Source organism: Palaemon carinicauda, chromosome 17 (assembly GCF_036898095.1).
Source record: "Palaemon carinicauda isolate YSFRI2023 chromosome 17, ASM3689809v2, whole genome shotgun sequence".
Classification (NCBI taxonomy): domain Eukaryota; kingdom Metazoa; phylum Arthropoda; class Malacostraca; order Decapoda; family Palaemonidae; genus Palaemon; species Palaemon carinicauda.
The window spans coordinates 43,918,009-43,935,508 of NC_090741.1; the positions used below are offsets into that span (position 1 = coordinate 43,918,009).

The following is a 17,500-nucleotide window of genomic DNA, read 5'->3' on the forward strand; positions in this document are numbered from 1 at the left end:
CAGGAAACTTTTCCGAGCTAAAAGGGCACCGCTACGAGTCGGTGCAAATATGACTCGCTAAAAGAAATGGACTATAGGTTAGGTTATGTGGATTTGTTAAGTTCTGTGGCCTTTTACAAATCTGGCTATAATAATGAAACCATTGCTGAATAAAAGATTTAACATTGATTAATAAAACAAATCAGTAGGGAAAAGGTATTGGCTTCATTGTTAAAGTAAAGGGAGCATTTAATTTAACAATCAAATTAGTTTGAGTTATGGATGTTGGTTTCGTCATCAAACTTTAAATATATATATATATATATATATATATATATATATATATATATATATATATATATATATATATATATATATATACTGTATATATATATATATCTATATATATATATATATACTGTATATATATATATATATATATATATATCTATATATATATATATACTGTATATATATATATATATATATATATATATATATATATATATATATATTCTGTATATATATATATATATATATATATATTCTGTATATATATATATATATATATATATATATCTATATACAGTATATATATATATATATATATATATATATATATCTATATACAGTATATATATATATATATATATATATATATCTATATACAGTATATATATATATATATATATATATATATATATATATATCTATATACAGTATATATATATATATATATATATATATCTATATACAGTATATATATATATATATATATATATATATATATATCTATATACAGTATATATATATATATATATATATATATATATATATATATATATATATATAATTGGCAACAGTCAATGTGGATTGGTAGGAACGATGTGGTTTTACCTGAAGTTTACACTGTTAAAAAACCGCATTTCAAATGGAAATTCTCCGTAGAAATATACTATTCTCAGCTGTATTTCAGTAAAATACAGGCGACCGTAATTTGTACTCTAATTTGTTGTTATCTTTTACGGGTTAGTGACCGCAATATCACTCCTTAAAGTCAATATATCCTTTTTTTAAACGGTAAATGCCTGGCAACTTTTATTAAGGAATTCTACCATGTTTTACGGCAAATTTTTAACATTGCAATTAAGAAATTATCTACAAAATATATGTACTGATTTCTCCCATGAGCAAAAGGGGAAATCACATAATTTAGTAAAGAAAACGATTGTTCTCCCAATCAAATAAAAGAAAGAGGTGCTCACAAAAATGCTATGAGATAAAGGTAATGAAGAAACAAACCAAGGAAGGGAACAGAGACAGAGATTATAATTCCATGCTCTGAATTTGAGGTGGCTTCGTTCTTTTTCACGAAGGTCACCAATCCTCGGAAGCCCTTAGACCTCTTGCTATTCCTCCAAATATCCAGAAACATGACGAGTTCGTTGGTGACACTTGTGAAGGTCTCGCCTCTCTCGAAATACTTCCCACAAGCCCTGGAAGGAAATAGGAGCTTGATTTCACAACTGGTAAAACATACAGACGTGTTATATGGCTATAGGAATAAATATGATATTGATTAGATTAATATGATCTTGATTTGGCAACTGAAATAGTATTCATGAGTGATACTTTGTCCTTATAAATGAATATAATCTTGATTTGTTAACTGATAAAACATACACAAGTGATACTGTATGGCTCTAGGAATGAATATAATGTTGATTACATTAATATGATCTTGATTTGGCTACTGATATATTATTCGTGAGTGATACTTCATGTCCTTATAAATGAATATAATCTTGGTTTGTTAACTGATAAAACATACACAAGTGATACTTTATAGCTCTAGGAATAAATATAATGTTGATTACATTAATAAGATCTTGATTTGTTAACTGATAAAGCATACACAAGTGATACTTTATGGCCCTAGGAATAAATATAATGTTGATTAGAGTAATATGATCTTTATTTGGTAACTGATAAAATATACACAAGTGGTGGCCTTGTTGGTAACGTCTCTGCCTGGTGATCGCCAGACGTTGGTTCGAGTCCCGCCCAAACTCGTTAGTTCCTTTGGCCGCTGCAACCTCACCATCCTTGTGACCTAAGGATAGGGCTTTTGGGGTAGCCTATAGGTCTATCTGCTGAGTCATCGGCAGCCATTGCGTGGCCCTCCATGGTCCTAGCTTGGATGGAGAGGGAGCTTGGGCGCTGATCATATATATATGGTCAGTTTCTAGGGCATTGTCCTGCTTTATAGGGCAATGTAACTGTCCCTTGCCTCTGCTATTCATGAGTGGCCTTTAAACCTTTAAAATGATACTTAATGGTCTTAGAAATAGATATAATGTTGTTTTGGCAAATGATAAAATATTTGCGTGATACTTTATGGCCTTGAAAATTAATATGATCTTTATTTAACAATAATATTTATCTCGATATGACAACTCGCAAGTAGTGTGAAGCAATATGCCTGTTAAGACTTGACAAAGATCCAGGAAATATACATTTTTCTTTTATTTGACCGACAGTTATACAGTGTGATGTTTTTACTCAATATTCAAGTAGTTCTCAGCCTCACCGACCCCTTCGCTTCTCATTCTAATGAAATCATAGGGAGACTAAGGCTTATGGTGATAATAACTGACGAAATCGATCATTTATAGGTGTGGCGATCGTAACCAGTAAATTTTATGTTGAAGAGCTTATGTAAGACTTAGTTATCCATTAATTAATTATTAAAGCAATATTTTAAGTTTGATGTAAAATATCCTATAGTTTGAGAAAATGAGAAATTCATAACTTACATTGTATCTGCAATGACGTCATTCTGATACTCCATGAGACGTAGAGATCCTAAGGAGCACTGGCTGGTGGAGTAGGCCTCCAAGCTGAAATCCTCGAATAGGATCTGGATTATGTAATCTGTTGGTGCTATGACTTTGAACACGCACCAGGTATCTGAGTAGAGAAAGAGAGAGAGAGAGAGAGGGGGCTTTGGTGAAATTCCTGTATCATCATCATTATTTGCAAAGCTACAATCCTAGTTTTAAAAGCAAGATGCTATAAGCCCAAGGGCTCCAACAGTGAAAGTAACCCAATGAAAGGAAATCAGGAAAAATAGAATATTTTGGAAATAGTAACAACATTAAGAAAAATATTTCCTATATAAACTATAAAAACTTTTACAAAACAGGAGGAAGAGAAATAAGATGAAAAGTGTGCCTGAGTGTACCCTCAAGCAAGAGAGAACTAATCCAAGACAGTGGAAGACCAAGGAACATAGGCCATGGCACTATCCAAGACCAGAGAAAAATGGTGTGATTTTGGAGTATCCTCCTAGAAGAGCTGCTTATGGATGTAATTGTATGGATTTTATGAACGACTTAGCCCAGTGTTGTGGCTGGGTAACCTTTTCCTTGTTAGATGTTACTAGAGGGGAAATCCCCTTCTGTTGCAAGATGGAGTCAAGATTTAGAAGAGATTGGACCGAAAGATGGAAGATGAAAGGGAGATTTTAAGTTGAGTTGAAGCTAGGAGTTGAAAGGAGACCACGAAGACAATTTAGTATTACCTAAGGTAGATTGCAAGTAAAAGCAGGAGTTGAAAGGAGACCACGAATACAATTTAGTATTACCTAAGGTAGATTGCAAGTAAAACCAGGAGCTGAAAGGAGACCACGAAGACAATTTAGTATTACCTAAGGTAGATTGCAAGTAAAACCAGGAGCTGAAAGGAGACCACGAAGACAATTTAGTATTACCTAAGGTAGATTGCAAGTAAAACCAGGAGCTGAAAGGAGACCACGAAGACAGTTTAGTATTACCTAAGGTAGATCGCAAGTAAAACCAGGAGCTGAAAGGAGACCACGAAGACAATTTAGTATTACCTAAGGTAGATTGCAAGTGAAACCAGGAGCTGAAAGGAGACCACAAAGACAGTTTAGTATTACCTAACGTAGATTGCAAGTAAAGTAGAAACCAGGAGCTGAAAGGAGACCACGAAGACAATTCAGTATTACCTAAGGTAGATTGCAAGTAAAACCAGGAGCTGATAGGAGATCACAAAGACAATTTAATATTACCTAAGGTAGGTTGCAAGTGAAACCAGGAGCTGAAAGGAGACCACGAAGACAGTTTAGTATTACCTAAGGTAGATTGCAAGTAAAACCAGGAGCTGAAAGGAGACCACGAAGACAATTTAGTATTACCTAAGGTAGATTGTAAGTAAAACCAGGAGCTGAAAGGAGATCACAAAGACAGTTTAGTATTACCTAAGGTAGATTGCAAGTAAAACCAGGAGCTGAAAGGAGATCACGAAGACAGTTTTGTATTACCTAAGGTAGATTGCAAGTAAAACCAGGAGCTGAAAGGAGACCACGAAGACAATTTAGTATTACCTAAGGTAGATCGCAAGTAAAACCAGGAGCTGAAAGGAGATCACAAAGACAGTTTAGTATTACCTAAGGTAGATTGCAAGTAAAACCAGGAGCTGAAAGGAGATCACGAAGACAGTTTAGTATTACCTAAGGTAGATTGCAAGTAAAACCAGGAGCTGAAAGGAGACCACGAAGACAATTTAGTATTACCTAAGGTAGATTGCAAGTAAAACCAGGAGCTGAAAGGAGATCACAAAGACAGTTTAGTATTACCTAAGGTAGATTGCAAGTAAAACCAGGAGCTGAAAGGAGATCACGAAGACAGTTTTGTATTACCTAAGGTAGATTGCAAGTAAAAGCAGGAGTTGAAAGGAGACCACGAAGACAATTTAGTATTACCTAAGGTAGATTGCAAGTAAAAGCAGGAGTTGAAAGGAGACCACGAATACAATTTAGTATTACCTAAGGTAGATCGCAAGTAAAACCAGGAGCTGAAAGGAGACCACGAAGACAATTTAGTATTACCTAAGGTAGATTGCAAGTAAAAGCAGGAGTTGAAAGGAGACCACGAAGACAATTTAGTATTACCTAAGGTAGATTGCAAGTAAAAGCAGGAGTTGAAAGGAGACCACGAATACAATTTAGTATTACCTAAGGTAGATCGCAAGTAAAACCAGGAGCTGAAAGGAGACCACGAAGACAATTTAGTATTACCTAAGGTAGATTGCAAGTAAAACCAGGAGCTGAAAGGAGACCACGAAGACAATTTAGTATTACCTAAGGTAGATTGCAAGTAAAACCAGGAGCTGAAAGGAGACCACGAAGACAGTTTAGTATTACCTAAGGTAGATCGCAAGTAAAACCAGGAGCTGAAAGGAGACCACGAAGACAATTTAGTATTACCTAAGGTAGATTGCAAGTGAAACCAGGAGCTGAAAGGAGACCACGAAGACAATTTAGTATTACCTAAGGTAGATTGCAAGTGAAACCAGGAGCTGAAAGGAGACCACAAAGACAGTTTAGTATTACCTAAGGTAGATTGCAAGTAAAGTAGAAACCAGGAGCTGAAAGGAGACCACGAAGACAATTCAGTATTACCTAAGGTAGATTGCAAGTAAAACCAGGAGCTGATAGGAGATCACAAAGACAATTTAATATTACCTAAGGTAGGTTGCAAGTGAAACCAGGAGCTGAAAGGAGACCACGAAGACAGTTTAGTATTACCTAAGGTAGATTGCAAGTAAAACCAGGAGCTGAAAGGAGATCACGAAGACAGTTTTGTATTACCTAAGGTAGATTGCAAGTAAAAGCAGGAGTTGAAAGGAGACCACGAAGACAATTTAGTATTACCTAAGGTAGATTGCAAGTAAAAGCAGGAGTTGAAAGGAGACCACGAATACAATTTAGTATTACCTAAGGTAGATCGCAAGTAAAACCAGGAGCTGAAAGGAGACCACGAAGACAATTTAGTATTACCTAAGGTAGATTGCAAGTAAAAGCAGGAGTTGAAAGGAGACCACGAAGACAATTTAGTATTACCTAAGGTAGATTGCAAGTAAAAGCAGGAGTTGAAAGGAGACCACGAATACAATTTAGTATTACCTAAGGTAGATCGCAAGTAAAACCAGGAGCTGAAAGGAGACCACGAAGACAATTTAGTATTACCTAAGGTAGATTGCAAGTAAAACCAGGAGCTGAAAGGAGACCACGAAGACAATTTAGTATTACCTAAGGTAGATTGCAAGTAAAACCAGGAGCTGAAAGGAGACCACGAAGACAGTTTAGTATTACCTAAGGTAGATCGCAAGTAAAACCAGGAGCTGAAAGGAGACCACGAAGACAATTTAGTATTACCTAAGGTAGATTGCAAGTGAAACCAGGAGCTGAAAGGAGACCACAAAGACAGTTTAGTATTACCTAAGGTAGATTGCAAGTAAAGTAGAAACCAGGAGCTGAAAGGAGACCACGAAGACAATTCAGTATTACCTAAGGTAGATTGCAAGTAAAACCAGGAGCTGATAGGAGATCACAAAGACAATTTAATATTACCTAAGGTAGGTTGCAAGTGAAACCAGGAGCTGAAAGGAGACCACGAAGACAGTTTAGTATTACCTAAGGTAGATTGCAAGTAAAACCAGGAGCTGAAAGGAGACCACGAAGACAATTTAGTATTACCTAAGGTAGATTGCAAGTAAAACCAGGAGCTGAAAGGAGATCACAAAGACAGTTTAGTATTACCTAAGGTAGATTGCAAGTAAAACCAGGAGCTGAAAGGAGATCACGAAGACAGTTTTGTATTACCTAAGGTAGATTGCAAGTAAAACCAGGAGCTGAAAGGAGACCACGAAGACAATTTAGTATTACCTAAGGTAGATCGCAAGTAAAACCAGGAGCTGAAAGGAGACCACGAAGACAATTTAGTATTACCTAAGGTAGATCGCAAGTAAAACCAGGAGCTGAAAGGAGACCACGAAGACAGTTTAGTATTACCTAAGGTAGATCGCAAGTAAAACCAGGAGCTGAAAGGAGACCACGAAGACAGTTTAGTATTACCTAAGGTAGATTGCAAGTAAAACCAGGAGCTGAAAGGAGACCACGAAGACAGTTTAGTATTACCTAAGGTAGATCGCAAGTAAAACCAGGAGCTGAAAGGAGACCACAAAGACAATTTAGTATTACCTAAGGTAGATTGCAAGTGAAACCAGGAGCTGAAAGGAGACCACAAAGACAGTTTAGTATTACCTAACGTAGATTGCAAGTAAAGTAGAAACCAGGAGCTGAAAGGAGACCACGAAGACAATTCAGTATTACCTAAGGTAGATTGCAAGTAAAACCAGGAGCAGATAGGAGATCACAAAGACAATTTAATATTACCTAAGGTAGGTTGCAAGTGAAACCAGGAGCTGAAAGGAGACCACGAAGACAGTTTAGTATTACCTAAGGTAGATTGCAAGTAAAACCAGGAGCTGAAAGGAGACCACGAAGACAATTTAGTATTACCTAAGGTAGATTGCAAGTAAAATCAGGAGCTGAAAGGAGACCACGAAGACAATTTAGTATTACATAAGGTAGATTGCAAGTAAAACCAGGAGCTGAAAGGAGACCACGAAGACAATTTAGTATTACCTAAGGTAGATCGCAAGTAAAACCAGGAGCTGAAAGGAGACCACGAAGACAATTTAGTATTACCTAAGGTAGATCGCAAGTAAAACCAGGAGCTGAAAGGAGACCACGAAGACAATTTAGTATTACCTAAGGTAGATTGCAAGTAAAACCAGGAGCTGAAAGGAGATCACAAAGACAGTTTAGTATTACCTAAGGTAGATTGCAAGTAAAACCAGGAGCTGAAAGGAGATCACGAAGACAGTTTTGTATTACCTAAGGTAGATTGCAAGTAAAACCAGGAGCTGAAAGGAGACCACGAAGACAATTTAGTATTACCTAAGGTAGATCGCAAGTAAAACCAGGAGCTGAAAGGAGACCACGAAGACAATTTAGTATTACCTAAGGTAGATTGCAAGTAAAACCAGGAGCTGAAAGGAGATCACAAAGACAGTTTAGTATTACCTAAGGTAGATTGCAAGTAAAACCAGGAGCTGAAAGGAGACCACGAAGACAGTTTAGTATTACCTAAGGTAGATTGCAAGTAAAACCAGGAGCTGAAAGGAGACCACAAAGACAGTTTTAGTATTACCTAAGGTAGATTGCAAGTAGAAGCATTAGCTGAAATGAGACCAAGAACACAATTTAATATTACCAACTGGGCACTGCATGAGGAGCATTCACTGCACTGCCCCATTGTGGGAAGTAGAAATCAGAAAGGGAGAAGAATCTGTAACTTCAACTGCAATATGCATAAAGTATCGATTAAAGAGAAGCTTGGGATTTTAAAGTCGAACTGTAAAAGGGATAAGAATCATGTTAGTTAGCAGTATTACAGGTAACGTCATCAGGTGTTATTATTATTATTATTATTATTATTATTATTATTATTATTATTATTATTATTATTATTATTACTTGCTAAGCTAAAACCCTAGTTAGAAAAGCAGTATGCTACAAGCCCATGGGCCAACACAGGAAAAATAGCCCAGTGAGGAAAGGAAGCAGGGAAAAATGAAATATTTCAACAGTAACATTAAAATAATTATTTCCTATATAAACTATGAAAACTTCAACAAAACAAGAGGAAAAGAAATTAGATAGTATAGCGTGCCTGAGTGTACCTTCAAATAAGAGAACTCTACCCCAAGACAGTGAAAGACCATGGTACAGAGGCTATGGTACTACCCAAGACTAGAGAACAATTGTTTGATTAAGGAGTGTCCTCCTAAAGGAGCTGCTTATCATAGGTAGAAGTCTCTCTTCTACCCTAACCAAGAGGAAAGTAGCCCCTGAACAATTACAGTCCAGTAGTTACCCCTTTGGGCGAAGAAGAATTGTATCGTAATCTCATTGTTGTCAGGTGCATAAAGATTGAGGAGAATATGTAAAGAATAGGCCAGACTATTAGATAAAAGGAAGTTAACCATAAGCAGAGAAGGAGCCAATGTAGTATTGTCTGGGCAGTCAAAGGACTCAATAACTCTCTAGCGGTAGCATCTCAATGGGCGGCTAGTGCCCTGGCCATCCTAGTATCAAGCAGTTATTATTTAGTATATGAAAACAAATGATTTTGACACTACTCATTATGGGGAAGATTGGATAACTTGTAATAATTCTATTGATTAATCAAAATGAAAGATATGGAAACAAGAAAATGTGGACAGTATGATAAGATAGCAAAGCTATGAAACTTTGATGAATGAAAAGTACAGACAAAATACCAAGATAAGATATACTATTGGATATTAAAAACAAAGATATAACTACCTGGCTCCAAAAAATTAGGATACCGTGGTGTCTCAATGGTCGTGTTCGTTTGGTTGATTACCATAGTGCACTTTGACATCCTTTCAGCTGTGGGAGAAGATGGACATTATGAGACAAGAGGACTTACTTTTCTTGTTGACCATTTGTCATTATTATTATTATTATTATTATTATTGTTGTTGTTGTTGTTGTTGTTGTTTTACTGCATTTGGACATCCTTTCAACTGTGGAAGAAGATGGATATTATGAGACAAGGGGACTTAATTTTCTGGTTGACCATTTGTCATTATTATTATTATTATTATTATTATTATTGTTATTGTTGTTGTTGTTTTTTTTTACTGCATTTAGACATCCTTTCAGCTGTGGGAGAAGAAGGACATTATGAGACAAGAGGACTTAATTTTCTGGTTGACCATTATTATTATTATTATTATTATTATTATTATTATTATTATTATTATTAAGCTACAACCCTAGTTGGAAAAGCAGGATGCTATAAGCCCGAGGGCTCCAGCAAGGAAAATAGCCCAGTGAGGAAAGGAGATAAGGAAACTACCAGTGAAGTAACCAACAATTAAAACAAAATAATTAAAAAACAGTAACAGCACCAAATAAGATAGAATAGAATAGTGTAACCTCAAGCAAGAGAACTCTAACCCAAGACAGTGAAAGACCATGGTACAAGACTATGGCACTATGATAGCAAAAAGCCTCGAGTTGAAGGTTAATTGGGATTGTTACTTCGTCAGACTAGTGCACCAATATATGTAATATTTGGCAGTAGAACGCCAACAGATGGCAGCACAGCTCCCATAAATAAAGATATAAAGGAACTAAATCTAGCAAGAAAGGAGAGAGAGAGAAGAGTTTTAGTATATGGAGAACCTATAAGAATAAAATTGTGAAAAAAAATGGGGGATGGAACTCCTTATTTTCATCTGACAGCCACACCTGATAGCAAGAAAAATTCCACATTTGTACGGAAATATGTGTAGCAGTTCGGATCCTGAGATAATTATTGATAGACTATTATGACATATTTAAAGACAGTTGATAATAACTTCAACACTTAAGACACAGTTGCTAATAACTTCAACACTTAAGACACAGTTGCTAATAACTTGAACACTTGAAGACACAGTTGCTAATGCCTTCAACACATAAAGACACAGTTGCTAATTCCTTCAACACTTGAAGACACAGTTGCTAATAGCTTCAACACTTAAGGACACAGTTGCTAATAGCTTCAACAATTAGGCAGAGTTGCTGATAGCCTCAACACTTGAAAGCAAAGCACAGTTGCTAATAGCCTCAACACTTGAAGACACAGTAGCTAATACCTTCAACACTTAAAGACACAGTTGCTAATAGCTTCAACAATTAGGCAGAGTTGCTAATAGCCTCAACACTTGAAGACACAGTTGCTAATACCTTCAACACTTATAGACACAGTTGCTAATAACTTCACCACTTGAAGACACAGTTGCTTATACCTTCAACGCTTAAAGACACAGTTGTTAATAGCCTCAACACATAAAGACGGTTACTAATAGCTTCAACACTTGAAGACACAGTAGCTAATAGCTTCAACACATGAAGACACAGTTGCTAATACCTTTAACATTTAATGACGCAATTGCTAATAACCTCAACACTTGAAGACACTGTTGCTAATAGTGTCAAAAGACAAAGACCGGTGCTAATAGCTTCAACACTTAAAGACAGTTTCTAATAGTTTCAACACTTGGAGACACAGTTGTTGATACTTTAAACGCTTTAATACACAGTTGCTAATAGCTTCAACATTTACAGACACCGTTGCTAATAACTTCAACACTTAAAGACAGTTGCTTATAGCCTCAACATTTAAAGACACAGTTGCTAATAGCTTCAACACTTAGACACAGTTACTAATAGCTTCAGCAATTAAAGACGCAGTTACTAATAACTTCAACACTTGAAGACACAGTTGCTAATAGCTTCAGCACTCAAATACACAGTTGCTAATAGCTTCAACACTCAAAGACGCAGTTGCTAATAGCTTCAACACTTAAAGACAGTTCCTGTTGAGACACAGTTACTAATAGCTTCAACACTTGAAGACACAGTTGCTAATAGCCTCAACAATTAAAAACACTGTTGCTAATAGCTTCAACACTTGAAGACACAGTTGCTAATAGGATCAACACTTGGAGACACAGTTGCTAATAGCTTCAACACTTAAAGACCATTGCTCATAGCTTCAACACTTAAAGACACAGTTGCTAATAGCTTCAACACTTAAAGACACAGGAGCTAATAGCCTCAACACTTAAAGACCGTTGCTAATAGGTTCAACACTTAAAGACACAGTTGCTAATAGCTTCAACACTTAAAAACTCAGTGGCTAATAGGTTCAACACTTGAAGACACAGTGTCTAATACCTTCAACACTTGAAGACACAGTTGCTAATAGTTTCAACACTTAAAGACACAGTGGCTAATAGGTTCAACACTTGAAGACACAGTTGCTAATAGCCTCAACAATTAAAAACACTGTTGCTAATAGCCTCAACACTTGAAGACACAGTTGCTAATAGGATCAACACTTGGAGACACAGTTGCTAATAGCTTCAACACTTAAAGACCATTGCTCATAGCTTCAACACTTAAAGACACAGTTGCTAATAGCTTCAACACTTAAAGACAAAGTTTCTAATAGTTTCAACACTTAAAGACACAGTTGCCAATACCTTCAACACTTAAAGACGCAGTTACTAATAGCTTCAACACTTAAAGGCACAGTGGCTAATAGGTTCAACTCTTGAAGACACACTTGCTAATAGCTTCAACACTTAAGGACACAGTTGCTAATACCTTCAACACTTAAAGACACAGTTTCTAATACCTTCAACACTTGAAGACACAGTTGCTAATACCTTCAACACTTAGACACAGTGGCTAATAGGTTCAACACTTGAAGACACAGTTGCTCATAGCTTCAACACTTAAGGACACAATTGCTAATAGCTTCAACACTTAGACACAGTTGCTAATACCTTCATCACTTAAAGACACAGTGGCTAATAGGTTCAACACTTGAAGACACAGTTGCTAATAGCTTCAACACTTAAGGACACAGTTGCTAATAGCTTCAACACTTAGACACAGTTGCTAATACCTTCATCACTTAAAGACACAGTGGCTAATAGGTTCAACACTTGAAGACACAGTGGCTAATAGGTTCAACACTTGAAGACACAGTTGCTAATAGCTTCAACACTTAAAGACACAGTTGCTAATAGCTTTAACACTTACAGTAATAATCGTGGAGAACAGTTTCACAGTATGGTCCTGTCGTCCCTCTAGGGCAGACACAGTCGCAATTTGGGCCAACGTATCCATCATTTTGGCAAGGACTGTCGTATATAAAGCACCTGTCGGACCACATCTCTGCAAGTACAGTTATTATTATTATTATTATTATTATTATTATTATTATTATTATTATTATTATTATTATTATTATTATTACGGGCTAAGCATTATTATTATTATTATTATTATTATTATTATTATTATTATTAGCGAAGCTACAACACTAATTTGAAAAGCAAGATGCTATAAGCCCAAAGGCTCCAACAGGGAAAAATTATCCCATCGAGGAAAGGAAATAAGTAAATAAATAAACTGCATGAGAAGCAATGAGCAATTAAAATGTTTTAATACTTCGTAGATGATTTGGTAATGCTGTTTTGATAAAAACAGGTTTGGTGAAAATGATAATTTTGTTTTTTAATTTCGTGTTAATATTGCTTTATTTTTAATTATTTTCCAGTGTGCTTAGGGAGATCAGTAATCTTCTTTTTTTTTTTTTTTTTTTTTTTTTTTTTTTTTTTTTGGTAGAATGGGTTCGTTTTGTTTTCTTACTAAAGATAAATGTTTTCATTGTTTTTGAGAAAAAAGGTGGTCTCTTTTGTTTCAGAATAAAATACTTTTTATAGTCATCATCATCATCATCAGTAGCCGTTACTATAGTCAATTTCTTTTAGCGATGCAGATTTGCACCGACTCGCAGCGGTGCCCTTTTAGCTCGGAAAAGTTTCCTGATCGCTGATTGGTTGGACGAGATAATTCTAACCAATCAGCGATCAGGAAACTTTTCCGAGCTAAAAGGGCACCGGTGCGAGTCGACTCGCAGCAGTGCCCTTTTAGCTCGGAAAAGTTTCCTGATCGCTGATTGGTTAGACGAGATAATTCTAACCAATCAGCGATCAGGAAACTTTTCCGAGCTAAAAGGGCACCGCTGCGAGTCGGTGCAAATCTACCTCGATAAAAGAAATGGACTATAGTCCACTGCAGAACAACGGTCTCAGACATAGCCTTACATGTGTTGGCCGATATGGTAACGTCCTTGACTGGTGAACACCAGACTGGTGTTAGACTCCAGCTCAAACTTGTTAGTTTCTTTGGTCGCGGCAACCTCACCATCCTTGTGAGCTAAGGATGGAGGTTTTGGGGGAGCCTATAGGTCTTATCTGCTGAGTCATCAGCAGCCTTTGCCTGGCTTTCCTTGGTCATAGCTTTGGTGGAGAGGAGGCTTGGGCGCTGATCATATGTTTATATATGTTCAGTCTCTAGGGCATTGTCCTGCTCGATAGGGCAATGTCACTGTCCCCTGCCCCTGTCATTCATGAGCGGTATTTAAACCTTTAAATTTGCGTTTCACTTTTTATGGTATATCTCAAAAATATTGTTTTGTTTTATGTTCTTGATAAAATGTTTTCTCTTGATATTTTTGTATTGGTTACTTATTTTATCAATTATTATTATTATTATTATTATTATTATTATTACTATCTAAGCTACAACCCTAGTTGGAAGAGCAGAATGCTATAAGCCCAGAGGCTCCAACAAAATAGCCCAGTGAGGAAAGGAAAAAAGGGAAATAGAATATTTTAAGAAGAGTTTCAATAAAATAAATATCTCCTATATAAACTATAAAAAACTTAAACAAAACAAGACAAAGAGAAATTAGATAGAATGGTGTGCTCGAGTGTACCCTCAACCAAGAGAACTCTAATACAGCGGTTGAATTCTTATTCTTGATCAAATTTGTGACTTTGTGTTATTTCGAGTCTTGCTAAAATGTTGGTAAAATGGGAGACATTTCATTTAAAGTAGAGAAAGGAATTTTCTCTGGGATTGTTTGTATTCAATTATAAAATAGATGGCATAGTTTCTTTGTAGATGGAGTAACTTTGTTCTGTCTTTTATTGATAAAAGACAATAAAAGAAGCGACTGTTTCTTTCCATGTTAAAACAGACTGAAGTTTTGTGTGTGTATATATATATATATATATATATATTATTTGTATAATATATATATATATATATATTATAGATATATATAAATGTATATAATATATATATATATATATATATATATATATATATTATAGATATATATATATATGTATATATATTTTAGATATATATATATATATATATGTATATATATATATATATATATATATATATATATTTACTGTATATATATATGTATATATATATATATATATATATAATATACAATATATATATATATATATGTATGTATGTATGTATGTATGTATGTATATATATATATATATATATATATATATATATATATATATATATATATACATATATATATATATATATATTTAGAGTAAATTGATGAATTTATGATTTAAATATATAACTTTATAATTTAGAAATATATTTTCATAACTATAAATATAATAGTTTAAATACATACCACCAGAGCAGAATTTAATATCTCCAATATATTTTTACGATATTTACAGTAGAATAAATATTTAAGACGACTTACTACACTTATTCTGCTAAAAATAATTATGGTGATAAAGATAATGGAAATAATTTTGATGAATTGAATGGTATATAAATTGGACCAAAATTACTTTGAAATTAAATAAATGCCTTTCAAGTAGAAAGTATTATTTAAAACTTTTGATTATTCATCATAGTTTTAAGGAGTATATTAAAAGTAATTCTGCCAATCGTACTTTCATCTCTAACTTCATTGTAGTAATAATATTGATTATTTTTTTATCTTCATAACCGTTTTAATTTTCATCTGTACTTCATTAATAGCATTGATAAGCCAATAGAACCAATGATGTAATAGTAATAATAACGAATAATTAATAAATAATAATTTATTATTATTTTATTATTTTTATTATAATTATGATTATTATTATTTTATTTATTATCTATTATTATTATTATTATTTATTTTTATTATTATGATTATTATTATTATTATTTATTATCTATTATTATTATTATTATTATTATTATTATTATTATTATTATTTTATTATTTATTATTATTATTATTATTATTATTTTATTATTTATTATGATTATTATTATTATTATTTTATTATTATTTATTATCTGTTATTATTATTATTATTATTATTATTATTATTATCATTATTTATTATTACTATTATTATTATGATCATCATTATTGTTATTATAAAAACATTCATATTTGCAATGGAACACATTAAAGCCACACGAAGAGTAATTCCAACTTACTTATGCATCCGTACATCTTATTGGCGATCAGCGTATCTCTGTGAGACAGCACACGGTTCCTACCAAGCATTCCTTGGAGCAAAGGATTGCTGCTGATGATCGTCAGTCCTCCGTTTTTGCTGAAGGCCTGGAAGGAGAGGAAGATAGAGAGGGAGAGTGGGGCAAGAAAAACAAGTAGTTTAACCAAATCAACTAAATATATTAAAATTAACAGTTCAGTGGCTACTTTCCTCTTGGTAAGGCTAGAAGAGACTCTTTAGCTGGTAAGGGTGGAAGAAGAGACTCTTTAGCTGGTAAGGGTAGAAGAGACTCTTTAGCTGGTAAGGGTAGAAGAGACTCTTTAGCTGGTAAGGGTAGAAGAGACTCTTTAGCTGGTAAGGGTAGAAGAAGAGACTCTTTAGCTGGTAAGGGTAGAAGAGACTCTTTAGCTATGGTAAGCAGCTCTTCTTGGAGGAGGACACTCCAAAATCAAACCATTGTTCTCTAGTCTTTGGTAGTGCCATAGACTGTACAATGGTCTTCCACTGTCTTGGGTTAGAGTTCTCTTGTTTGAGGGTACACTCTGGCACACTATTCTATCTGATTTCTCTTCCTCTTGTTTTGTTAATGTTTTTTATAATTTATATAGGAAATATATTTTCTAATGTTGTGACTGTTCTTGAAATGTTTTATTTTTCCTTGTTTCCTTTCTTCACTGGGCTATTTTCTCTGTTGGGGGCCCTGGGCTTATAGCATCCTACTCTTCCAACTGCTAGCTTAGCAAGTAACAATGATAGTAATATGGTAATAAAAGCTTTTGGGGAAGCCTATAGGTCTATTTGCTGAGTCATCAGCAGCCGTTGCCTGGCCCTCGTTAGTCCTAGCTTGGGTGGAGAGGGCGCTTGGGCGCTGATCATATGTAGGCTATATACGGTCAGTAGGGCATTGTCCTGCTGTATAGGGCAATGTCGCTGTCTCTTGTCTTTGCCATTCACGAGCGGCCTTTAAACCTTTAGGCCGGGAGCACACTAGCGACTCTGTGGCGCCACAAAGCCACGCCACGCCTGTGGCGGGGATGAGCGACAGAGAGCCACAGTCGCTTGTCACAGTCGCTAGTTTGCGCGGCAAAACTTGAAAACGAGGGAAACCTATGGGAGGCCACATCCCCGCCACACGATGCTGTGGCTTTGTGGCGCCACAGAGTCGCTAGTGTGCTCCCGGCCTTAAAATACAAGATTTCTCTCATGGCGACCTACCAAGAACAGCTATGACCAAGATCCAGAGAATCCTGGTTGTGGCTGTGGCTAAAAGGAAGCAAGATATTATTCCATCTTGGCCGTGGCTAAAAAGACTTCTCGCCCAGGACTCACCTCGCCCGTGTAGTGCATGAGAGACGTGTAGTCATACGGGACCCCGTAGTTACTGAACGACTCGCTGGTGTCCTTCATGAAATTATGCTCGTTCCCTCTCTGGATGTTTTTATCCACGATCTGGATGTAGTCGTCTCTGTCCGAACGCATGTGTTCGTGTAATAGGCCTAAGGCGTGACCTATTTCGTGAGCAGCGGTCCCCATCTGAAAAGACATTATTATTATTAGTATTACTTGCTAAGCTGCAACCCTAGTTGGAAAGGCAGGATGCTATAAGTCCAGGGGCTCCAACAGGGAAAATAGTCCAGTGAGG

At 35.3% G+C, this 17,500-nt stretch overlaps 2 protein-coding genes across 2 annotated transcripts in view; one reads left to right on the plus strand and one right to left on the minus strand.

The window, feature by feature from the left end:
• Positions 1-17,500, plus strand: part of LOC137656710 (whirlin-like) — a 755,303-nt gene that overhangs the window by 607,474 nt on the left and 130,329 nt on the right.
• The window catches only part of LOC137656049 (protein SpAN-like), a 38,914-nt gene continuing 22,405 nt past the window's right edge, over positions 992-17,500 (minus strand). The window contains exons 5-10 of the mRNA XM_068390226.1: positions 17,188-17,391; positions 15,839-15,965; positions 12,539-12,673; positions 9,239-9,325; positions 2,796-2,949; positions 992-1,475 (exon numbers count right to left, since the gene is read on the minus strand). Coding sequence (XP_068246327.1) covers positions 1,241-1,475; positions 2,796-2,949; positions 9,239-9,325; positions 12,539-12,673; positions 15,839-15,965; positions 17,188-17,391 — 942 coding nt within the window. The 3' untranslated portion in view covers positions 992-1,240. The remainder of the gene's footprint in view (positions 1,476-2,795; positions 2,950-9,238; positions 9,326-12,538; positions 12,674-15,838; positions 15,966-17,187; positions 17,392-17,500) is intronic.